Source organism: Cyprinodon tularosa, unplaced genomic scaffold (assembly GCF_016077235.1).
Source record: "Cyprinodon tularosa strain WSP-4 unplaced genomic scaffold, ASM1607723v1 ctg423, whole genome shotgun sequence".
In the NCBI taxonomy this organism is placed as follows: Eukaryota; Metazoa; Chordata; class Actinopteri; order Cyprinodontiformes; family Cyprinodontidae; genus Cyprinodon; species Cyprinodon tularosa.
In genome coordinates, this window is record NW_024039145.1 from 39,189 (window position 1) to 64,595 (window position 25,407).

A 25,407-nucleotide genomic window follows, 5' to 3' on the forward strand; every position below is an offset into this window, starting at 1 on the left:
AAAAAAATTCAACCTCATAAGTATTTATTTATTAAAGATTTCATTATGCCAGACATTTCGATCCCCAACACAAACACCTCTGAGGATCATCCAATAACACGCAGGGCAAAGCTAATGTAACTGATTAGATTTAAATGACTATATCCTCCTGACACTACAGGAGCTTGTCCTTGTGCTTAGTGATTTTCCTGCAGCATGTTGTCAGCATAAAGTCAAAGCAATTTCTGTTTGCTTGGCTTCAAAGGAAATTATTTCCCTGGGTTATTATACCACAAGTTGTGTGCATCTGGATGAGATGGAAATCCTGCATTCCTTACAGATTCCCTAATAAAGCGTTTGCCTCCAGAACCGAACCTTCATCTGTGATCAAAGCGGAGACATATGTTCAACAGAAATGAGACTGAAAATGTTTCAACCCGCAAACAGGGATACGGTGATGCAACCCCTTGAACCATGCTCCACTGCTCATCAACAGCTCAGCTGTAGAGGTGGTCAGCAGCACCAAATTCATCACAGACACCCTCACCTGGACTGGAAACACCACATTACTGGTTTAAATGGCCCAGAAGAGCTTGGACTTCCTGCGGAGGATGAGGAGAGCCTGCCTGCCCCCCCATCCTCCCCACCTTCTACAGAAGCACAATAGAGAGCGTTCTGAGCAGCTGTCTCACTGTGTGGTGTGGAGGCTGCAGCGCCTCAGACTGGAAGAAAGTGAGAACAGCAGAGAGGATCATGGGGGCTCCTCTGCCCTCCATTAATCTCCAGTCAGCCTCAGCAGATGGCCGCTCACACTGAGCCTGGTTCTGCTGGAGGTTTCTTCCCGTTAAAAGGGAGTTTTCCTCTCCACTGTCGCTACAAGCATGCTCAGTGTGAGGGATTGCTGAAGAGTCAATTACCCCATTTACACTACCCTTGAAAAACCGATCCATGCAGAGATCGGTCCGAGCTCGGGTCAGTTAACCAGGCCGAGCTCGGTTCTGAAGACCGTTTAAACATCGCTCTATCTCGGTTCCTCGACTCCTTGCCTCCTAGTGACGATCTGCGGTATTACTGCCAGTATTGAAGGAGGGAATCAAGCAGTTGGTGGTGGTAATGCACCAAAAGTTGTTTGCCAACCGCTATAAAACACAAGAAGAAGAAGAAGAAGAAGGAGGGAATCAAGCAAATCAAAATGTTGCGTGGAGAAGATTTCGATTGTTGTTTATAGTTGTTCTTCTTCTGTTTTTTGTTGCTTGGCAAACAAATTCTGGAGGGGCATTACCGCCAACTACTGGAATGGAGTGTGAATCGGGATGTGCTGCCAGACGGAGATGATGCGTTCTGCTCATGAGCTCCTGTTATCAGAGAACCGAGCCAGGGAAAAACTGAGCAGAGCCCACCTCTGGAACTGGTCTGTAGTTAGCGTGGTCCGGTTGTGTCTAGCTCGGTTCAGTTCAGTTTGCTTTCACAGCACAGTTACTGAGTTACTGAGCTCGGACCGGTCTCAGCACGTTTTTTTAAGGGAAGTGTAAATGGGGTACATGAGTCGATGCAATCAACTGGTTTTCCATAGATAGAAAACTTTGAATCAATCTGACTGGATGATCTGGTGAACTGGAAAGTGCCTTGAGACGACGTGTTGTGAATTGGCGCTATAGAAATAAACTGAATTTAATTAAATTAAAGACATTTCATCCCAGTGCTGCATGTCCCGAGCCGTGACATCATCAATGACCCCTCACACCCCTGCCACGGACTGTTCTCCCTGCTGCCCTCTGGGAAGAGGCTTCCCAACATTGGATGCAGGTCCAGCAGATTCTGAAACAGCTTTTTCCCCACCGCCATTAGACTGTTGAATGTTGTATAAAATGTTTGTTTTTTTTAAGTGCTAAATTTTGGAAAAACTGTAAATCATATACCAGTCTTATGTTTACATTTGATCACTGCTGCACGTTAGACATGGAAATGTCTTGAGAGCTGTACTGAATAAAATTTTGTTTTGTATACACTGCGTGTGAAGAAAATGACAATAAAAGCAGTCAAAGTCTAAGTCTAAATCTGAAACAAGCCTTTGTATTGTTTCAATAGCGAATGAGGATAGAAAGTATGACATATGCTAATAAACCATACTATTGGCGCCATCTTTTCTGGTGGTTATCTCCAGTCTGGGTCCAAAGGTTCCGTATCCCGCCTCTGTGATGGCCCTAATCTGGAACACATAAGCCGTGTCCGGTTTCAGGTTGTTGACGGTAACAGAGGTAGACTTGGACCTCACTGTGGAGGAGATCGAGTCCTTCTGATCCTGAAAAACACAAACACATCGATTCATAAACTTTGTACCCGTTAAAATTTAGAAGGTATATCAGGTTTTAAAAAGTAATCTTTTCTTTGAACAACAGAAGATGAATCAAGATAATGGGTGTAATTATCTGCACTTTGCAACTATTTAAGATGACAACAATCAGAATTCTCATATTAATATTCAAATGAGACAGACAATTATATTGCAGGATTTAGTGTAATGCACATTTCCACAGCATTAATTCCATGGGAGACACGCCACTTTACCCGCTTGACTACTCAGTCTTTTTTAAAAGCAATTAAAACTTTTGTTTTCCCATTCCAGCTCCTTCTACTTTTCATCTTCTCTGATTTTCTTTTCACTTGCTGCTTAGCAATTGCCAATTAAGTTTGCTACAGTTACTTAAAACCAGCTGCTTTCACAGTCCACCTTAAAAGGCTTGCTGAAGCTCAAATGAGTTAAACACCCAGCAGAAAAATGGTCCACCTGTTTGATAAAAAGGGAAACCTAGAGGAAATGTTCTTAGCACCTTCCCAGTGTCACTATTGTTTATTTATGGCAAAAAAATATATTATTTTAAGTTGGAGATTAGTTTGACATCAGAAAACACCCTTTTTCTGTTAGATTAGGTGTGCCCCATGGCTTTGTCCTCAGACCTGTCCTGTTTTTCATCATCTATCATCTTCCTCCTGGCAATATAACCGAGAAATTAAATCCAGGTCTGCTGCTTTGCAGATCACATTCTGTTATACCATATCTAATTTAACACTTCTTCCCAATTCCTAAACCCCCTTCATTGAAAAATAAAAAAAAATCCAGACCGGATATTGTTTGTTTTCTGTCCACACCCCCCTGTTCCGTCCCCCCATCAGGTTAATAGCTCTGGTGTCATTTCAAACAGCTCATTATGTCCTCAAGCTCACGTCATTTATATCATTACTGCTGCATATTTTCAGTGACGCAGCATAAACAGCGGCACATAAATATCTTAATATCTAAATATTGTTTTCCACAAAAGCTAATAATGATCCAACTATCTGTTCATGAATCGTTCTCCCTTCACAAACTGTTTTTCATAATCAAATAATTGGCATTCAGTTAGTTTGAAATATATAAACAGGGATTTTATTTTTCAGCATATATAAAGGAAAATGTGTGAATGATTATTGTTGGAGGGAAGGTAACACATTCATGTAGTACTATTCTAATTCACTATAAAACAGTACAGTTCACAGTTTCTGGATGGTTTTTGAAAACCTACGCTGCAAAAATGATCAAGAAAAAAGTAAAAATGTGTTACATTAAGTGCGTGTATCCTTAATCTGAGTAGGTAAATAAGATGATTGCCAATTGAATGAATATTTCACTTTTAAATAAGATAATTAGATAATATTCACTTCAAATAAGACAATGCAATTATCTTTTCTTATTTTAAATGTAAATTGTCTTGTTCCATTGGAGAAGTGTCTCACTTACCTCCTAAATTCAGGAAAAAATGCACTTATTTAAAGCAAGAATTATTGATTTTTAGATCATTTTTCCAGTGTATCAACTAGATACCTAAGATCTAACATTTAATAATACATTTACAGATGTAAAATGTACTCTGGTACATTTTGAGTAGAATATTTTTTTTTGCTCTCTGAAGAACTAACGTACTGCAAAATAATTAACTGAAAATGCTTTTAATATAAGTGCATTTGCATTGGATTTCATTATGAAAGTAAGATGATATGAATTTTATGGAAGAGGATTAGGGCCAGTGAAAAAAAAAAAAAAAAGTTAACAGATTTTTACATTTGATTTCAGTTTAGTATGGGAAAAAAGTCAGACTTATGAGAAAAAAGTCAGAATTCTGACTTTAATCTCAGAATTTTGACTTTTTTCTCATAATTCTGAGATTAAAGTCAGAATTCTGACTTTAATCTCAGAATTCTGACAGTATTCTGACAATAAAAAAAGTCAGAATTCCCATGTTAAACTGAAATAAAATTTAAAAATCAGTTAACTTTTTTTTTTCAGTGGCCCTAATCCTCTTCTGTAGAATTTGGTTCTTACAAAAAAAAAAAAAAAAAAAGCAACAATTTTTTTTTTTTTTTACTGCAGTTATGTAAGGATTTATTCTTATGGGCTAAAATGCTCATCGCTCACTAGAAAAACAATCTAGAAATAAGTAAAAATTTTAGGGATGCACGATATAATCGGCCCCCTATCGGTATCAGCCTGTATCGGCCTTAAAACTGAATATCGGACATCGGCCACCCCACCGATATTTAACCCGATATTTGATCAGCTTCTGAGTTTCTAAAGTCTAAAAAAAAAAAGTACTTCTTCCTCAAAAACTTCTTTTTTACAGACTTAAAAACTTCTAAAGACGAGGGAAAAAATATTGATCCATGGAAATATCCCAATATCTTCATATGCTGATATATTGCCATTTAAAAACACCATGTCAATCTCTTTTACTAATGAAATATTGCTATATGTCAACGTTATGCTACGAAATCCCCCGAAAATTAACAAAATTTTGCCATATTTTTATATGTTGATATATTGACGCGGTATAGATCTATTTTACTAACAAAATCTCACAAGAATTTGCAAAATATCACGAGAGTTTGTAACAGAACGATGAAATTTCACGAGATTTTGAAAGTAAAATAGATCGATACCGCGTTTTTAAAAATCTATTTGATATCAGCAAATGAAAATATATTTGAGTATATTATTTTTTAAAGTGTCAGAAATGGATAACAAAACCCCTATTTTCAATGACTACTTATTTTTGTCCAGCTTTAACATCGGTATCGATATCGGTTATCGGCTACATGAGTTTTAAAATATCGGCATATCGGATATCGGCCAAAATCCCAATATCGGGCATCCCTAAAAAATTTCTTAAATTAAGTGTATTTACGTTTAATCTGAGCAGGTAAATGAGATAGTTTGCCAATGGAATGAGTATTTCTACTCTAAAAATAAGATAATTAGATAACATGCACTTGCAATAAGACAATGCACTTGGGTTTTCTTATTTTAAATGTCTTGTTCTATTGGCAAAATGTCTCTTTTACCTCCTCAATCCAAGAACAAATTCACTTACAGATTTTGATTTTTTTCCAGTGCTTTTATGCTCAAATTAATGGAAGACACATCAAGTTATTTTTAGGTCCATTCAGCTCAGCGTGGCGATAATGGAATTTATTCCAAACAGATAAACTGTACGCCATTGACAAACAATCCACCCAAACCACAAATATTTATACGCCAGCACAATAACACAATGTCCTTTCTGTGTCTTTCCTTCTTAGCAGGCCTTATGAATCCCTCAGCAGGTTAATTTCTGACTGAACTCTTCCTCCACAACATCCGGTCCTCCTTACAGACGTAAATAAGTTGGATCAAATTCCTCTGTCCAAGCTGCACGTATGGCGTACTTTGTTGTTGAGTTCTGAGCGTCTCTGCCCAGAAAAAAAAAAGCCCAAATGGAATGCCACGGTCTGTTAGGGGTGTTGTCGTTGTTTCCAATTTTCTACTTTTACAGTTGGGCAGAGCTCGACCACAGTACGTGACACGGGAGACTGATTCGTCAGAGAGTGTGAGAGCCTGTGTCCGGCAGGACTGGCATCACAGCTCTGCTTCCCTGCCTTTGATTTGCTGGGTGAAATTCGCTCCATTAAACCTGGTTGTAAAAAGCTGATGTGTTCAGACTTGAAACACAGGCAGGCAGAGCTATAATCTATGTGGAAGGTAAAGCGGCATAGCAGTGACAGACTGCTAATTCTGGCCCTGCTGCAGCCGAGGACGCAGCGTGTGTGGGTGGATGTGCTAATGCATGCATGGAGGTATTTGAGGAGGACAACAGCCTGATTAAAATCATATCTCAGTCATTACTGCAATTATAAGACAAAGACGACACTTGCATGGAGACTAAATCCAAAGTGATGAGAAAAGTTGATGTGGAGCAGAGATAAGGAGGACAGAACCAAACTAAACGGCTTTTCAGAAAGAGAAAAGCACATTCCAGTGTGCTGCACACTCACTTTTTCATAGTACTTGATTTGATACTCCGTGATGACGCCGTTGGGTTGCTGCGGCTCCTGCCAGGAGAGCTGGACGCTGCGCTGCTGCACCTTCTCCTTGATGACCTCGCTGACCTGCGACGGAGCTGTTTAGAGAGGAACATGTCAATAAGTGGAGAGCAAACCCCCTCAGCACACTCACAAACACACACATCGGCCTTTTATCAACACTCAGCGGCCTGCAGAGAGCTCATGAATATTCAGGGTCGATTCCTCCAAAATGTTTACACCCCTGTGGTCCACATTTCAATTACAGAGCAAACCTTAGTCCAGCCGGCGGGAAAGTGAGACATTTAAATCATGAATGACAAATCACAGTGGAAAAAATCCAAATCTAGAGAAGTCATTTTTACTTAAAATAAGAGCATTTGTTCTTGGATTGAGGAGGTAAACGAGACATTTTGCCAATAAAAAGAGACAATTGACTTTTATAACAAGAAAACAAAATTGTATTGACTTATTTCAAGTGCATATTATCTAATTATCTTATTTTAAAAGTAAAAATAATAGGTCATTCCTGGAACTTTGTGACCCTATCTTACTACAACAGCTCTTTGCAGCGTCTTCCTTTACTCTGACATTTCGATTAGCAAAAAATTTCTAAAATTAAGTGTATTTACCATTAATTTGAGTAGGTTAATAACATAATTTGCCAATAGAATTAGTATTTTTACTCGTACTGCGACACACACCCGTACTAAAATAATATAATTAGATAATATTCACTTGAAATAAGACAGGGCAATTGTTTTTTCTTTTTTTAAATGTAAATTGTCTCGTTCCATTGGCAAAGTGTCTCACTTTTACCTCCTCAATCCAAGACTTCTTGCAAGACAAAATAACTTAGTTAGATATAATTTTTTTGCAGTGTTGTTGTACACTGGAAAAACGACCTAGAAATAAGTAAAAATTTCTTAAATTAAGTGTATTTACCCTTAATCTGAGCAGGTAAATGACATAGTTTGCCAATGAAATGAGAATTTTTACTCTTAAAATAGGATAATTAGATAATATACACTTGAAATAAGACAATGCAATTGTGTTTTCTTATTTTAAATGCAAATTGTCTTGTTCCATTGGGAAAATATTTCTCTTACCTCCTCAATTCAAGAACAAATGCAGCTATTTTAAGAAAAAATGACTTATCTAGATTTTGTTTTTTTCCAGTGTAGTTTTTGTTTGAAGAACATAAATAAACTTAAAAGCAGACGGAGCTAAAACCTACATTCTGCCACAGCATCCAAATCTTCTCTATCTACCTCAGAAGCTTCTACAGTTTCAGCCTGCAGCACATCTCCTAATGTTGATTCCTCTATGATCTGCCCTATGAGACCATCTAACATGGCTTCTACACTACTTTTTGATGCATCTTCCTCTCTAAAACATTTGGGTTATTCTTATGTTTTCCAATAAGATAAAACTCTTTTTGTGGGAAATAGTGCCATCCTTTTCCTGTAGTCGGCACAGATTGTCTTAGTGAACAAAAGGCAGTTCAGCTTCGAGAGATTCTCTTCTTTAAGCTGCAAAAGTCACCTATTCTAGCACTGAGCCGTTCATAAATCACATATATCCTCCCCTGCCTTTACAGCGCATCATTAGCATCGTTAGCCTGCTAATAATTATCATCAATTTACAACACTTTCATTAAGTATCCGGAGGGGGGGGGCACCTTTTAGATTATTAAACATTAACCCGAGGAGCAGCAAAACTCTACTTATTATGAGTTTTAATTCCAATTTGCTAAGAAATTACATTTAATATAAAATAATGTGTCATTGAGGCATAAGGCTACTGTAGGTATTAGATGTTTATTCATTTATTTATTTGCTGAGTTTTTTAACAGTCAACTAACTGTCAAAGGAGGAAAATAGACCAGGAACAGGTATCTAACAGTACATTGAGCTGAAATGTTATGTTACCCTAATTTGAATGAGGATATTTTAGAAAAATTCCAAGGAAACCTTAGAAGTCTCTGTTTTTTAAATGTAAAGTAATACAACCTGACAAATAATGCAGCTTATTAAATAAATCTGCATTCAGTGTGTCAGCATCACTGAATATACCTGTCTGAAAACTGAGACTAGGTTTTAAATCGGGGTAGAACATACATCAGTGCATCAGCCAGCTTCTATCTTTGCTACAATTTAGTCGTTTTAGCAGCAAAAATTGGGGATAGTTGTGTGTCTTAATTATTAGGGTTAAAAAAAATCTATATCAGAAGATCTTTAGTTTCAATTCAGTTTATTTCTATAGCGCCAATTCACAACACATGTCATCTCAAGGCACTTTCCAGTTCAACCAGACCATCCAGTCAGATTGATTCAAAGTTTATTGAAAACCAGTTGATTGCATCGACTCATTGACTCTTCAGCAATCCCTCACACTAAGCATGCTTGTAGCGACAGCGGAGAGGAAAAACTCCCTTTTAACAGGAAGAAACCCTATGTCCCTATGTCCTCCAGCATTCTAAGCCTATAGCAGCATAACTATAGAGATGTATAGAGACAGTGGAGAGGAAAATCCCTTCAAATAATTTTTAGTTTTTTCTTGCTTTGGTTTAATAGGTCTTTTTTTGAAGATTTTAAAACACAGATTGTTTAAGGAAATTAAGTAATTTTGGGACAAAAAGGATGCTTATTGGGGACGTCCCGCTTCCCTCTATGCCTCACAGAGTTAAAAGCTGCTCCAGTCTTTGTTCTGGCCACATTTTCCTTTTTTAAACGTAGTTTCTAATATATGTTTTTTTAATATTAAAGGGATAGTTCGGTATTTTTGACATGAATCTGTATGGCATCCCGATCACCAGCGGCATGCAATCACACTGACTTACCCCTGGCAGCGTCCTGTGAGCAGAGTTATCGTCCAGTTTTGGTCAAGCCGAAAGTAGTCCTGCAGGTTTTTAGGAACAGCGAAATAAAACTTTTCTCTTCCCAAAACATTATGTGCCGCGGAGGGAGACATGGCTGTTGTTGGGCTCGCTGTCTGAATGACGGCGCGCACTGATACGAACAGAGAGAAAATAGGACCAATTGATAACGACGTGTGACTTTTTCCACTACAATGTTTTTGGGATGCGAAAATATCACTCTTTTGGACACATAATGTTTTGGGAAGAGAAAAGTTTTATTTCGCTGGGTCTAGCAAACCTGCAGGACTACTTTCGGCTTGACCAAAACTGGACGATAACTCTGCTCACAGGACGCTGCCAGGGGTAAGTCAGTGTGATTGCATGCCGCTGGTGATCGGGATGCCATACAGATTCATGTCAAAAATACCGAACTATCCCTTTAATGAAGGAAATATAGAAACAGGAAAACTCAGTTAATATGAGCAACATACGATTATTGTAAATAAAGTTCTTTCCCTTTAAAATCTCAGAACTGCCAAAATGACGGCCTCAGTAGTTCTAGTGTTAAGCTTGAATACTCAGATATTGTGCCATGCTAGCATCATGTAATCTTCATCTAAGTCCTGAAATCTTTCAGTCTAAAGATGAGTGTATCATTAGAGCGGACAAGAGGGCCTCCCTCTTCCTCAACAAGCAAATGTGCTGAGAGGCAGTGTCATGTTCAGTGATCCAGTGGGAGTGGCCCTCTGGAGCCTTAATACAGCCTGACCTCAGATTGTTCTAAGATGACCTGCTACTAATGACTCCGGCTGGATTAAAACCTCATTAGGCCTCATCGGCATTCCTGACAGTAATGGCAGCGACAGCGAACACCCAGGACCTTGGAAAAAAAAAAAAAAACTGCTGTTGTGACATGTCCCCTCATAATCCACTCAAAACACAAGAACAATGTGTCCTTTCTCCACGCAGTTAGCTGGTCACAGTGACGATTAAGTTTTCCCTCCCCAGACACAACAAGCCTTTAGTTCAGCTTGACTTCATCTCATTTGGCTGCCACCGCCCACCACTGTCCCCCTAACTGTTTACCAGCCTTACTCTGCTGTGTCTTTAGAAGGACAGGAATCCTTTACATAGATATTCTGCAAAATGATCTCAAAATGAGTAAAAATGTCTTAAATTAGGGGTATTTACCCTTAATTTGAGCAGGTAAATAAGATGACTTGCCAATGAAATTAGTATTTGTACTATTAAAATAAGGTATCTAGATAAAATGCACTTGAAATAAGACAATGCAATTGTTTTTTTCTTATTTTAAGTGTAAATTGTCTTGTTCCATTGGCAAAGTTTCTCACTTAAATCCTTAATTCAAGAAAAATTGCACTTATTTTAAGAAGAAATGACTTATTTAAATTTCATCTTTTGCAGTGTACACTTTTCCACCATTTTCTACACATATATGCAACAGTGAACTAAAAAAAAGTTGGTTATTGTCAAACCCACAAAACCCTCGGCTCCAACTGGAGGTGATTATGTAGAGTTTCTTGGTAAATATGTAAAAATAAAAGCCTAAAAAGGAGCTTGGAGCTTAAAAAAGACCACTTTTATGGTGGCTTACAAAGAACTTCCTATTAAATTATGACACCCTAATGATTTTATATTCTAATCCATGTTTTCCACTTTGTTTTTAGCCCATTTCACGGTAAACTTTAACATTTGTGGTATTTATAATAAAAATAGCATGTGAGCAGAGGTATAATATGGTGCATGCTGAAAGTGTGTAAAAAGGAGGTAATTGGCTGAGCAGAAGTGGGAAAAAAACATCCCAGATCAAGTAAAAAAAAATTTCTGATTGCAAAGCGGTATAAGATACAAGCAACTCTTAGGATGCAATATGAGCACTACTGTTTCCTGAAGCGACACTGAAGGCTGTCCAGGCTGCAAAGCTGATGGATGAGTAAATAAATGCTGCCAGCAGATGGCGACGGCGTACACAGGGTTTATGCCCTACTAAAATAATTTGAATGCCATCATTTGCATTTTCCCATTCTCTAGCTTTTTCTCTGCCTTGAGCTTCTTTTCCGAACACACGGCTTTACGATCAACTGGAAGCAGTTCCGCACAAACGCCGAACCAGTTAAATCTGATGTATCTGATAAAATTGTTTTAAGAAATGTTTTTAAATGCAACAATAATCACATTTAATGGATTTTAATGCCAATTAAGGCCTTAATCTAGTTTTTCATGGGTCATTAAAAATTTTAATTCAATGACCTGTGGAAACCTTGGTACATCAGTTTTTATGTCTGCTGACATAGTCTGCTGAAAAAAGTCTTTAGGCAGTATTGTAGCATAAGCATAAACTGTTAAAGTCGTAGGGAAGCGGCCGTTCCAACCGTTGCATTTCAGAATTCTCCCGAGTGGTGCACGACTTTACACGAGGGAATAAAGTGAATGTGATTGGTCGATTATCAAGGGGGCGGGATTCTTGTGGCAAAAGGTTTGCAAGCAGTTTGGTTGTGGCCGGTTTGTCAGAAGCATCTTGCTAACCAGTTAGCATCTTAGTGCTAGTAGGTTCCCAATGGGAGCAAGTAGCTCTAAATTGGTGACTTAGAAACAACACTGTCAAGGAACGCTATGGACAGAGGAAACATGAAAGAGGAGGAGAGTTTAGTGTCGGAGGTCGTGGATGAGTCTCCTCCGTCATCCATTTTTTATTTAGAGGAGGAAAGCGGGGACGAAGATGTTGTGGAAGAGGACGCCAGGGCGGCAGAAGCTTGGTTTGGTGTAGAAGGCTTCCAGCCGTACATGTTTGAGCCCTTGCCTCGCAACGCTGCCAGTTCTGTTAGCTCTACGCCTGCTGAAGACACAGACGTCCATCCCCGTGAACACTGGGACGCAACTCAATGGGAAAGGAAAGGATTCTGATCTCAACCGTTGCGTATATTAGCTGCGACATAAGAATCAAGATGCTATGACCGAAAAAATTTGACAGATGACTGAAAAATAGCTTTAAATATGATTTCTACCACTTTAAGAACTAATTATATGAAGGATGTCCATCAGTTTTTATTCCTCCCCACTGAATTAATGAAGGTTCTCATAAGGCTCACGTCTAATAAAGTCGCAGGTTTGTATGGTTGTTTATGTCTTTATCAGATGGTTCTATTAACACTAATTAATAATGGCTAAAACATAAAAGATATTATCTACATCTTTAATGGGCAGCGAGATGACAGCAGACGTCCCAAGTCCACTGAGTCCACTTCCTTCTCAGACCTTAGCTGCTATCAGAGAGCAGAGGCCCTCTGTTTCTGCACAGGTCATCAGATCAATGTCAGCAGGAACAGTTTTCAACTAAATCTGCAGTCATTCTCCTTTTTTTCCCCTCTAGCTTTAAAATTAAGACCACAGCCGAAGCTCCACTCCTCTGCTTTTGTGCCTTCGTCACCAAGCAGTCATGCAGAACTACGTAACAGCATTTAATGACTGACTTGATATCACAGAGAGCAGCCAGTCAGCCACTCTAACACTTTTCAGCCTACCTGTGGGGCCCGGCGCAGTGGAAAATTGTATAATTGTTATGCTGATCTTAAAGAGACTGTTTGGGAAGAAGGCATGTGTGCATTCATTTTGCAATATTAGAAAACGTGTTAGTGACCCCGAAACAACCTTCTGCTGTAAAGCTAACTGATCCAGAAGCCCATCGTCACCGTGCTTTGAATTTGAATACCTTGTGAATATATTAGGCGGCGCATTTTTTAATATTCCCGGCTGATTTTAACAGTGAGGCAAAAGGCAGAACGGACATAGTTCATTACATGGCCGTCTCTGTCTGCCTCTGTTCTCGCCTCATCAGCCGTGCAAACTCATCTATTCATTTGCGTCTGTTTTTTAAAGATATGCTTGTAGATCCTAAACGCCTGAGGCTCCATCTATTTTTAAGTGGAGCGGATAGTTGGCGTTTAGTGACTTTTTTCACACATTTTTATTTTTTTTTATTTGAACAGGCCGTATCCTCGAGAGAAAATCATCCAAATTAATTTTTTTTTTCATTGGAAATAAAAAGGCCCAGAAATAAACGCTACCCACGTCTACCTTAGAAAAAGTGGAGCACAACTCTAAGTGGAGGATAATGGGTTAGACACATGAATAAGAGACTTTTCATCATGTTACTCTCATAAAGATTTCCTTTTTTTTTTCCAGGACTGGGGGGTTAACATATTCAAGATCCAGATTTCCCAGCTGGCTCCGCTCTCCATCCTATCAAATATTTCACACACTCACAGCTATTGTTGCATTTACAGAGCAGTCTATCCCCTTTCACTGCTGCACGGCTATATATTTACTGTTAGAGTAAGCCTAGTTATGAGGGCGAATGCTTTTAAAACGTCATCTACAAATGCCAGGGAACAAAGGACTAGTGACAGTTTGCTCCCTGGCTGGGCTGACACTAACAAAAAATGACATGATGGGGATTAGCTCTGCTTTGTTTGGTGACTCCCACAACAGAGCAGAAAGCGGCTGCTGTTAAATGTCGGCGGCTGAATGGAAAGGAGCATTTAAGAACGGCCCCCTCAAGAGTTTCTAAAAGGGAAACATGGATTGTTGTATATTAGGATCAATGCTTTTGAAAGGAACTATAAATTTATGTTTTTTCCTTATGCTAGGTTCAGACCTCACGCAGCAGGAGCAGCAGAAACGCGCGTGATGCTTCATTTTTGATGCTTGTACAAGTTTAGTTCTGACGCACATCTGAAGCATCTTTGCTGATCTAGCTGTACGGGTGAAAAGTGGCTCTGATGCTATATATGCTTAACCTGACTCCACCATATGGATTTGCTCCGCATATCCATCTGGAAACCTTCTGTTGAAGTAATTCTGGGAAGGGGTGAAAATACTGGTTAGCTGATTGGCCTATGTTGGTGATAGACTGGCCAAATAAACCAATCAGATCAACGAAGCATATGACGTACTAACAGAGCGACGACGAAGAGGAGCCAATTGATAGATCAAACTCTTGCCGAAACCAGTCGGGAGAAGAGCAAAAACATCTTTTCCTCTGAGAAAAGCCTCCAGAGCAGTGTTTTGCTCTTCTTTCAGTGAAGAAATACTCTGTAATTCCGATAAAACTTGCTCGATAGCCACGCTAACGCTAGTTTCATCGGCTGAAGCCGCCATGTTCTTTAGACTGAACTGTCGCGCTTCTCGTTGCGTCACACCTCAACCCGCCTCAAAGCCAACGCTGATTGGACGTTCGTTTGGTGAACGGCTCCAAATTTTCTTTAACGGAGAGTCTCCAGACTGATTAGAGTGAAATCTTGAAAGCTCGTGAGATCAGGATGGTCTCAGGAGGCTAATATATGCCGTGATCAGTGGGTAAAAAGTAGTTTGAATATATTTGCTCTGTCACTGGGAATTCCGTTCAACAGCAGATTCTGGCCCGGTCGCCTCTTTGCGGTTTGCCACTACTGTTCGCTGCACCTGGAAGGTGTTTTCTATGTCCGTAACCCAAACTGCAGGCGCCAGGATAATAAAATCAAACACATTTTACAAGAAGGTTTTAATACTTCAAGTTAATTTAGGCGTTAATAAACTGTTTCAGAGGAGTGATAACAGCGCTCTGCATCAGCAGTGCTGTGTCTGACTCCCTACCAGCTCCCAGATCAGCTTCTCTGATGGGTTGATGTGGCGCGTCCAGCAGCTAAAGTTACATTTTTCCAACTCCAGCAGCTGCTGTTTCTGAAGCGCGTTGCTAAAAAAGGCGCTGCAGGACCTTTTTCTTTGCCTTGATGCATGCTAACCATTAATTTTGCATGTTAACCAGCTGCTTCTGCTGCTTGTGGTGTGAACGTAGCGTTATACTGGAGCTTAACTTCGCATAGAAAGAAGCACTTCATCAGATTCAGCTGTAAGGAAAGATTAAAACTAGCATGCAGTGTTTGATTGTATGGGATCTAACAATAGTTCGGAGCAGAAATCATTTTCAAAATTAATATGTCATGCTAACTAGCTATATTACTCCATAAGCTCGGCAGGTCGGCACAGGGCCCAACTGACACCTGGTCATGTTTACCTATTTATAGAAATGGCCAAAACATGTTGCTTCATCCACGCGCTTTTCAAATTCAACTTTTAAATTTCTAAAACAGGTTTCAAAATAAATTTTTCACAAATGTTTTTTGTTTTATAGCTGTGTAAACAAAAAAATAAGATTTAAAATTCCACCTGACATGTGTGACTCTGTGGGACACACCCCCTAATGGCCGCCATCATTGGAAACTAGAGGCTCAGACCTTTCCATGGAGGGGTCGGAGGTCATTAAATAAGGTAATTAATTAAGCTTCCTCTGTTATTCTTTATTTCTATTCAGTTTGGTGATATTATTGGTAAATTTCAGGGCTAAATCTTAGGAGCAAAGGCTTTGCCTTTGCCTCCAATAATGGAAATCGGCATATTTTCCTGATTACATTCCCTTTTATGAGTGGAAAAATGCATTTTTGCACTTCTGGCATTGTATCAAAATCATATTTCCACCTAGCTCACTGCCCACTAAAACCTTTGTGGAACAAACATGCTTCAACTCATTCAGTCCAAATTAGCTTGACTTAAAGTGAAGATATGGATCTATAAAGTCTGAAGGTTCATCCAGATTTTCAAATGGGCCTTCATTGTGTTATGCAGAGTTTATGTTGGAAAAAACTTTGGCAAGGCTAATTATTTTTCATTTTTTCCTTGTTTCACTTATAAATCAGACATGGTGACATTTAAAATAGTTCTTCCACCTGAAAATTATTCCTCAATTCCTTTCTGTCACACAAATACAAACAATTATATTTCCAATTTATAGTTTGGGAGCTGAATGTGCTTTAATTCACATATTTAATTTCAGGCACAGTTTTCTCCTAAGACCCTCAGGGCTTAATTAACATGTGAGATAAGTCAGCGCAACAAGTTTCCAGAATAAGACTAAAACTTTAGGTATAAGATGAACTTTATTCAGCAGATGTTTCTCCTGCTACAGCGAGTAGAGGTGCTTTGCTCAGCATAATATAAAGAGATGATTGCATAACAGAAGCTCTGACTACTGGTGGGAATAATGAAACCATATGGTAAATGATTTAGTGACATTTAACTTTCAGCATTTTTTCTTGCCCAATTAAAAACCTGTTTTTCTGCCTTTTTGGCATCAAACTTTCTACCTCATTAAGAAGCTTGAATTAAAAGGTGTTTGCTTTCTGTATTTATGTTTGCCTTAGCTTGAAGTATCAAAGGAGGTCATTCTTTTGTTGCGTTTGGACAGAGCTGTCTAATAAAAGCTGAAGCTGCTGTAGCTGCAGTTTTGGGGTTTTGGGGTGAATAAAAGGTTATTATAATGCTGCTAACGTTGATGTTTCCCCTTCCTGTTGAATTTCTGTAAATAACAGTTTTCCTTCTGTTTACTCAGAGTTCTTTGTGTGAAAACAGACATTATTTTTCCCAAAAGTCAAACATCATATCTCTCCTCCTCTTCTAGTGAACTGCTGTCAGGAATCCTCTTATCTCCTCAGCCTTTGTGGCTCCTAAACCCCAGACTAGGTGCCCCCCCCTATTCCATATCGGTCTGTTTCATTTCAGACAAATGAAGGAACATAAATATCTCTGATTAGCTGATTCACCAGATTTACAATCAGCTACATAGAGTGAAATAAGACAAAGTTTATTCCGCTTCTATCTTCTCCTTTCTACTGCACCTCAAGCATAAAAACAGATATTTGTCTTTTAATGGAGGTCTTCTTTATATTTTAACACATACAAGTATTTTCTAATTACCTGCTCCACATAGGAGCTAATTATTCCAGTTCCCTTTGTGCATGAAGAGTTTTAGTGTGTTCTCTGTTTGGGAATGTTGCAAAGCAAAGGCTACAGCTTCCGCTGTTTCTGCCGTCTTTATGTGCAAAACTTGCGGAAATTAACGATTCATTTGATATGACAGCATCCAGCAAATGCTTAGTTTCTACCCAAATATTTTCTTTTTGTTCGGATTTTTGTTATCCCAGTGGGCCTCAGCAGATGGCCGCTCACACTGAGCCTGGTTCTGCTGGAGGTTTCTTCTTGTTCAAAGGGAGTTTTTCCTCTCCACTGTCGCTACAAGCATGCTTAGTGTGAGGGATTGCTGAAGAGTCAATGAGTCGATGCAATCAACTGGTTTTCCTTAGATGGAAAACTTTGAATCAATCTGACTGGATGATCTGGTGAACTGGAAAGTGCTTTGAGATGACATGTGTTGTGAATTGGCGCTATAGAAATAAACTGAAATTAAGATGAATTAAACATTAAGATGGATAAATAGGATCATAGAAAAAATTGGCTTGTATGAACTATATATGTTCTCTACCTCCCAACTCAGCATCTCTTCATCCATTCCTGTGATAAGGAGTTTCTTTTGATTGGGTTTGATTAAACTTTTAAGCCTCTCGGTATAAAATACATATTTTGATGGATATGAGAAATCTGCTGCATTTTGAGTATAGTATAGTTTAACTCCAATAATTTAATAAAACAGCCTTAGTTTTGGGGAATTTATAAGAATTATACTCTAATTTATAGTTACCGATCTGTCTATACCATATTTTAATTTGTCAAACCGGATCTTCTCGCCGTTCTTTTTCCTGTTTGGTGCGATTGAAATTGCGGATCTTGACCTGGCCGGACCAGAGTGGAGCATAAATAGCTCGGCTCCGTATTTTGGCGGTGACGGACGGAGAAGATGTATGAGAACGGTGACGTGTGGAGAAGAAGCGATGGATGTGGACCAGCTCTCACTGATTAACATGACAGTCAAATACTCCGCGAGACGTACGTGAGCAGAGCGCTGACGGAGGATGTGGAATCTGGGGGTGAGTGCGCACAGGTGGACTTGATCTGCATTTATCTGGCTTTGGGAGCCAGCCAGGCTGGAACTACCTTTCCTTCAATCAGAGGACAATCATGATGCTGCTGCTCTCCTTCTATTCGCTAAAAAAGCTTCCCCTGACACCCTCCCTGTTCTATCACTTCTCCTTACCCCCAATTTACACTGCACCCACTCCACTGAAACACAGACACATTATATTCAATAAGAGCATTTAAACTACCTGGTGGCGGCGAGTGGGCGGCCAACTGGCAAAATTCCACTTCCCAGGACTCTAAAGCCACACTGGAGTCAATTTACACAGATCACAGGAACCTGCATGATCCCCACATCTGGAGTTTTAGACATAATTCATCAAACATCGACTAGATTTATTTACTAAAAGTTATTAAAAGTCATAGCTATAATTTTTTTTGATCAAAAATAAAAAATTCAAATACAGTATATCAATAACCTTTTCAAGCAGCCTTCTCCCAGAACCACAATAACCACAGCCTCACTGCCACATATATGCTGAGACTGTGAAAGAGCCACGGTGATGGTTTTATTGGACCTTAATGTCCTAATCTACAATGTTGATCTATAAATTTATTAGAGAACCTGGAAAACTTTCTGTTAAAGAACTGGACTGGTTTAAAAATTGTTTAAACCTAAGCCTTTTGGTTCCACAGAATGTGGCATTCCCCAAGGTTTGATCTTAGGGCTCCTCATGCTTAACATCTAAATGCTTAACCTAACTAAGTTTCAAATAAACAGTTATTGTCATTATGCAGATGACACAGAGCTGTACATTACAATGTCACTAGGTCATTATGAATGCTGATTAAATGCATAGAAAAAAAATCAACACAAGAGTGTACCAACATTTCCTTTATTTGATTTAAAACAAAACTGAAGTAATAGTTTTTGGACTAAATGAAGAGTATTCTCATGTTAGCACACATGTTTGGTTTATCCAGATGGAAACCGACGATCTGGCTCTCAATCTGGGTGTAATGATGGACTCAGACCTGAACCTTCGGAGGACCATAAAGACAAGAACAAGGTCAGCCTTCGAATCTTTAGGATTAAAGCACTAATGTCTCAGCGGGATATGTAAAAATGAGCAGTATCTTCACAGGTCGGCATAAAAAGTAGATCAGACAGCTGAAACCGATCCAGAACGCTGCTGCCAGCGTCCTCACTAAAACTGGGAAAGTCATTTTTACAGTTCTAAAGTCGTTTTCCGTATCTTAAAGAATGGACTTTATCATTCTATTATTCACTTTTTATATTTGTCTTATTATGTTAATAATTATTTTTTTATCAATTTAATTATTCCTGTTCTTTGATTAGTTCACTTTATGCCACTGGAACGTATTTTCACATAGAGCACTTTGAATGTCTTGCTACTGAAATGTGCAAAGTAAATAAATTTGCCTTCTTGCCATAGAACAATCTTTACCAAAGCTAGTAATAAAAATATTATTCTTTTTTATTTTTTTAACCCAAATATCTAACCCTTCTTTTACAACTATTTCTTGGACAAAACTGGTGGATGTCCTGTTCTTAAAGGATATCTAGATTTAGCAAACAGCTTTTATCATTCCATCCTTATTTTTAATAATTTAACAATTAAAGTGATAAATAAAGGGACTATGAGAAAAAAAAATGTAGTTGTAATTTTTGTAACTTTGTAGAAGCATCCAGCATCTGCAAGGCCGAACTGCACCTTCCTGAAAAGAGGTCATTCTTTATTTATCTCTTTCTGTTATTTCGTCGTGGAAACTTCCCAGAATGGCCCTTTCTTTCAAGGTAAAACATAGAATTAAGTCCACTAAGTCCTTCTTTGAGATGTGAGTGACGAGACATCAGTGAAAGTGCCGCCTGTTTACCCACCAATGCCTGACATTACGTTATGCTGGAAGTTTTTCGAACCCTGGTGAATCCTTTTCACCGTGAACACTTCAGGCAGAAGAGTACAAACTACCCTTGAACCGACAGCGTTTGAAAATAGTTTTAAAGCGTCCGGCAGAGGACAGACCACTCCCTGCATAACAATGCCGGTCGAGGCGGGGACACCTTTTGTGAGCATGCAGGGGGGGTCAAAGGCGACTCAGTTTGAAAGCAATTAGCCAGGGCTGATTTGAAGGAGGACTAGACAGCCTTTCATGTTCTATAGTGCTGACAGCTCCAGAGGTGATGGGATGATTATTAATACATTTCTGATGCCTTCATCCCTGACAACTCAACACAGACATCTCACACCCCCCCCCCCCCCATAAATCCACATATTGAGGACTAACCAAGCATTAGCCAATAAAACATTGATCAAACATGATTTGATTAGGCCAGAGATGTACAGACAGACAAAAAATAAATAAAACAATAAAAAAATGTAGGGGAGTGTGGCCTAGTGGTTAGGGCATTGCTTTTGGAATCTATAGGTTCTGAGTTCAAGCCCCACTTCCACAGACTGACATTCTGGGTCCCTAAAGCCCCTGTCACGCCTTGATCATTTAGACAGCATTTGTCTGACGTACGAAAAATCTGGGAAGAACGCTGGGATATGATGGATGAGTCAGGGGTACGTTTTGTAGTTATGAGCACGCTGAAGTACGCTGAAACACGTTGACATATGACAAATTTTGATTATGCTCAAAATTTCCTGTCGTATTCCAGCGTATCCCATACGGGGACCATAATTTCTAGGTCAGGTATCTGATGGTTGCCATCCGTTCAGTGTCAGTTCCTCATCAGTCGTGGCGTCTAGCTTATCCTAAACCTCTGAGTAACTTATCCAGAACTTCTCTCCAAGCATATCAAGGTATCTGACGTGTTCCAGACGAGCGCTGAACGTGTTTCTAACTTCCAGCTACTGTATAATGGCGTATTGGCAGTGTTTTGGTATAAAGGGGGTTCACAGGAGGAAACCATCAGTTTTCCTCCAAACTTCATCCCCATCATAGGGTGAGCCAGAAGGGGAGTGATGGATCCTCCCTGCCTTCACGCCCACCACCAACACACTTCCTAGCAGACATGACGCTGGATCTGACGACATCAAAAACCTTTTTTTTTTGTTCTTTTTTTATGGCTGGCAATAAACAGCAGCTAGGTTAAAACAAAACCATCTTTTTCTGCAGACCGGGCGCCTACAGGCGCATCTGTGGGGAGCAGATTTAACTTGTGCTTCATAACGCCCATGAAATGATGCTTGTGCATTAGACTGCCGTGCGTTATGCATAAGTTAGGCTGTTGTTGGACATAAGTTCTGGACTCGTTATGAATACTCTATGCATACGCCCAAAATTGAAAAAATCCATAGAAAGTTCAGCATATGGCAGCATTTTAGGAGAATCTGGGACGTCAGGCAGACGCTGGATAAATTGGCAAGGTGTGACAGCGCCCTGAGCAAGACCCTTAACCCCACACTGCTCCCTGGGCGCCGCACAATGGCAGCCCACTGCTCCTCAAGGGAATGGGTTAACGCAGAGAATGAATCCCCCCATTGTCAGACAATAAATGGATTTAAATTTTTTTTAATATTCATTCAGGAAGCAAATTAGTGAAAATGAGCAAAACTGACGGCAGAGAATAGGAAGGATAAGGATATGACAAACAAAAGATGAATACAGTTCTAGAAATGCTGAATGGGAAATCACTCTGATTTTGATTTAAATCATGAAAAATCAGCTGTTTTGAGCTTTTAACTACATTATATAACTTGAAAAAGGGCTTAAAAGTTATATTTCTGATTAGGTGTTATGATATACAATGTCCGACTTTTTTAATAACAAAAACAACAAAACTCTAAAAAAAACAAAACAAAGATTGTATTATATTTAAAAAAAAATTATGTAATTTTGATGAGTTTATTGCAGAGAATGTTTGTTTGATCCTTGGTTGCATTCAATAAGTTCAAACCTTAAATCTATATAATTCTGTATATTTAAACAAGTTTTGAAGAGTTATTTCTTTTTATATTTGTATTTTTCACTGTAAAATTCTTACTGTTTTGTTTTCAGGTAGACAATTTTAGGATCTGTCCAGGACAAGAGAGGAAAAATAACCTTTTTGGCTAATTCTGCTTATTAATGTGCACTTTACCTGACAAATAAATACATCTAAATCTAAAATAAGTCATTTGAATAAGAAGTATTTTTTTTTATTCTTTTTTTTCTATTCAAAGTACTTTTTGTTGTCCTAAAATCTGGGTCTAATATTAAAGCTTCTGCCTTTTCTCTGCCGTGAAGAGTCTGGTCTGAGAACCAGCCTTAACTCCATCTATTCTCCCCTGAATATCATTCCTACTAGAGGTTATTTGTACTGAAATAAGTTCTCCGTTTCTTTCTTCCTACCTTTTTGCTTCCTGTTTGAGTCACTGAGTGCATCACACACACCTAACAGCTTAAGTATACCCTTGTACAATACTGTGAAGGCATAAATCAGAAACTCAGTGGAAGGTCAGTGGGGGGAAATTGCATTCATACTACACTGCCGTCCACAAACGGCACACTGTGCATGATTGCCCCTCCAATACCGCCTGACAGGGAGTTCATTTTAACCCTCGGTGGTATTCCAGTCCGCTCGCTGCCTTGTAAATATCAAAATGCCATTCAGCAGAGGAACAGATGCAGAAATCACCGGTCAGCTGTGTTACGTAATTGTGAAACCCAGCAGGGACACCGCTTACTGAAGAAGCACTCAGCCTTCCTGTGTCAGTGTCCAAATTAGGGAGCATGGCTGGCAGCCTATCATCAGCAGCTCTTAGCACACTCCCTGATTTCCTCAAGTCAGCTAGAATTGTGTCTGCAATAGCCATATTTAGCTTCTCTCATGTCGAGCCATTTTCAGCTTATTGTACCATGGACCAGATTTACATAATTGTCTACCTGTAACTCTGAAATGATTGCTACGCTCACGCTGGAACCACAGATGCTGACAACAGAACGTCTGATCAAGATACATACGGCCAGAAAAGAGAAAATTTTCTTTGACTTCACTGTAGATTACCTCAGGGGCGGATTTAGGAAATGTGGGGCCCTAGGCAAAGACATGCAGGGGCCCTCTGAATTGAGAAGACAACACATCAAACAGACCCATTCTCCAGATAGAGAAATGTTAATAGAATAGACATCCATTATCTGTTCTAGGTTGTGTCCCTCTCTTCTTGTCCCTTTTCTTCTTGTTTTCCTCTCTATGTTTTGTACTCAGCTGACTTTTCATGCTGTCTCTAAAGGAATGAAAGATTTTTTCCAAGCACTAAGCTCACTTAGCTGATTGCTCCTTCCTGTGTTTCCAAAAAGGCCAAAGTAAATAACCCAGTCCTTCTTTTCACTGTAGACAAGCCATGATCTGCTTCTCTGTTCTCCATTTTTCATTTGGATGAAATAATAGCTGCATGAATCATGACAGCAGACAAGCTAGAGGAGAGCAGGAGGCGGGGTTACCAATCTACTCGCTCTGGAGAGCAGAGTTCGCTGCTTTTAGATGTTGTCTCCAAAGTCTCCAGTAGCAGAAAAAAGTGGCTAGATTTGGCGCTAGGAGCTTTTTAGAAATCAAAGTGCTAGAGGGGTCTGAAAAGTGGCTAAATATAGCGACTAAAGCGCTAAGTTGGCAACACTGCTCTTTGCATGGTTTGTTTTCAAATGGTTTGCTGCTGTCTGTTGGGACCTTTCTGAACATGTGCAGCAAATGGACTGATCCAATATGGTGGACACTGAAGGGGGGGCTGAGACACACTTGATATTATAAGAGTTCTGATGGCATTTTAGAGAAAGGATTTTTATCAAAAACATAATTAATGTGCACAAATAAGGAATAGTTGTATTAGCCATACATGCAGAGAGTTTTATGGGGCCCCCAGGAACTTGGGGCCCTAGGCAACTGCCTAGTATTGCCTAATGGTAAATCCCGACTGTTTGTAGAAAAAATTCCTTTTTATTCCTTTATCACTTTACTTGGATTTTCACTTTATTTGGATTTAGTTTTTACATATGCATAGATATACGTACAGATATATATACAGAAGAGCTATATGTGTATATATTTTATCTCTTTTTATTCTTATTTTTTATCTTTATTATATTGTATAGTTGGATGTGTGTATATATCATATAAAACTGTAACTGGAGCGTGTAACAAAAGTAATTTCCCTCTGGGATTATTAAAGTATTTCTGATTCTGATCTGATTCTGATTAAAACCAACAGGCCAAAATGAAAATGAGCTTAAATGAAACAACCTAATGAGTCTTTTTTTTAAAACTAAGGAGTAGCAGTAAAAAGATCAGATAACCAATAAGTAAGTAAAGTTTGTACTTTTCTACTTTACACCTCTGGGTGTAAATAAAACCAACTGCAGAGATCAGAGGTTTGTGATGATTTCCTTGGTTTGTTTCTGCAATCAGAATAATCATGACAGCGTGAAATGATTGCGCTGGTCAGAAGGCAGAGCAGGACTCCAGTTAAAGGAATAGTACACCCAAAACATGATTAGCCTTCATTTTCTACTCACCTCCATGCTGAACAACACTCTGGAGTACTTTTTTGATATCTCAAATGCATCTGGAGATCTGGGAGGCTTCTTGCTGTCTGCTGACATTCAAATAATGGAGGTCCATGGCGCCCGAGACAGAAAGGTCCATAAAAGTCCACAAAAACGTGTCAATATTCCTCCATACTGCTCGTCCAATGTAATCCAAGTGTCCTGAGTGGGTAGCATCCAGAATTTACTCGAAACGAAGTCATTTAGAATGTTTTTAGAGCATAAACAGTAGTGTATAGGATTTCCTAATAGCGCCCCCATGCGCGCTCACGATTCTACGGAAGCCGGCAGACCAAACCAGTGCATTCAGCTCGGCAAAGAACTCATGCTCTTCCTCAACACTGAAGTCCTCAGACATTTTTCTTTCGTTGTTTCTTTCTTTGCACAGGTAAACAGCACATTTCTTCTTCTACGCTTGCATTATCGGCAGACCAGACGCTGAATGCGCACTTTCTTCCGGTTTGGTCTGCCGGCTTCCGTAGAATCGTGAGCGCGCATGGGGGCGCTATTAGGAAATCCTATACACTACTGTTTATGCTCTAAAAACATTCTAAATGACTTCGTTTCGAGTAAATTCTGGATGCTACCCACTCAGGACACTTGGATTACATTGGACGAGCAGTATGGAGGAATATTGACACGTTTTTGTGGACTTTTATGGACCTTTCTGCCTCGGGCGCCATAGACCTCCATTATTTGAATGTCAGCAGACAGCAAGAAGCCTCCCAGATCTCCAGATGCATTTGAGATATCAAAAAAGTACTCCAGAGTGTTGTTCAGCA

At 39.3% G+C, this 25,407-nt stretch overlaps 1 protein-coding gene across 4 annotated transcripts in view; it reads right to left on the bottom strand.

Moving 5' to 3' along the window:
* Window positions 1-25,407, bottom strand: part of epha7 (eph receptor A7) — a 157,977-nt gene that overhangs the window by 23,082 nt on the left and 109,488 nt on the right. For all 4 annotated transcript variants that reach the window (XM_038299285.1, XM_038299288.1, XM_038299284.1 and 1 more), the window contains exons 6-7: window positions 6,325-6,449; window positions 2,110-2,281 (exon numbers count right to left, since the gene is read on the bottom strand). In XM_038299285.1, coding sequence (XP_038155213.1) covers window positions 2,110-2,281; window positions 6,325-6,449 — 297 coding nt within the window. The remainder of the gene's footprint in view (window positions 1-2,109; window positions 2,282-6,324; window positions 6,450-25,407) is intronic.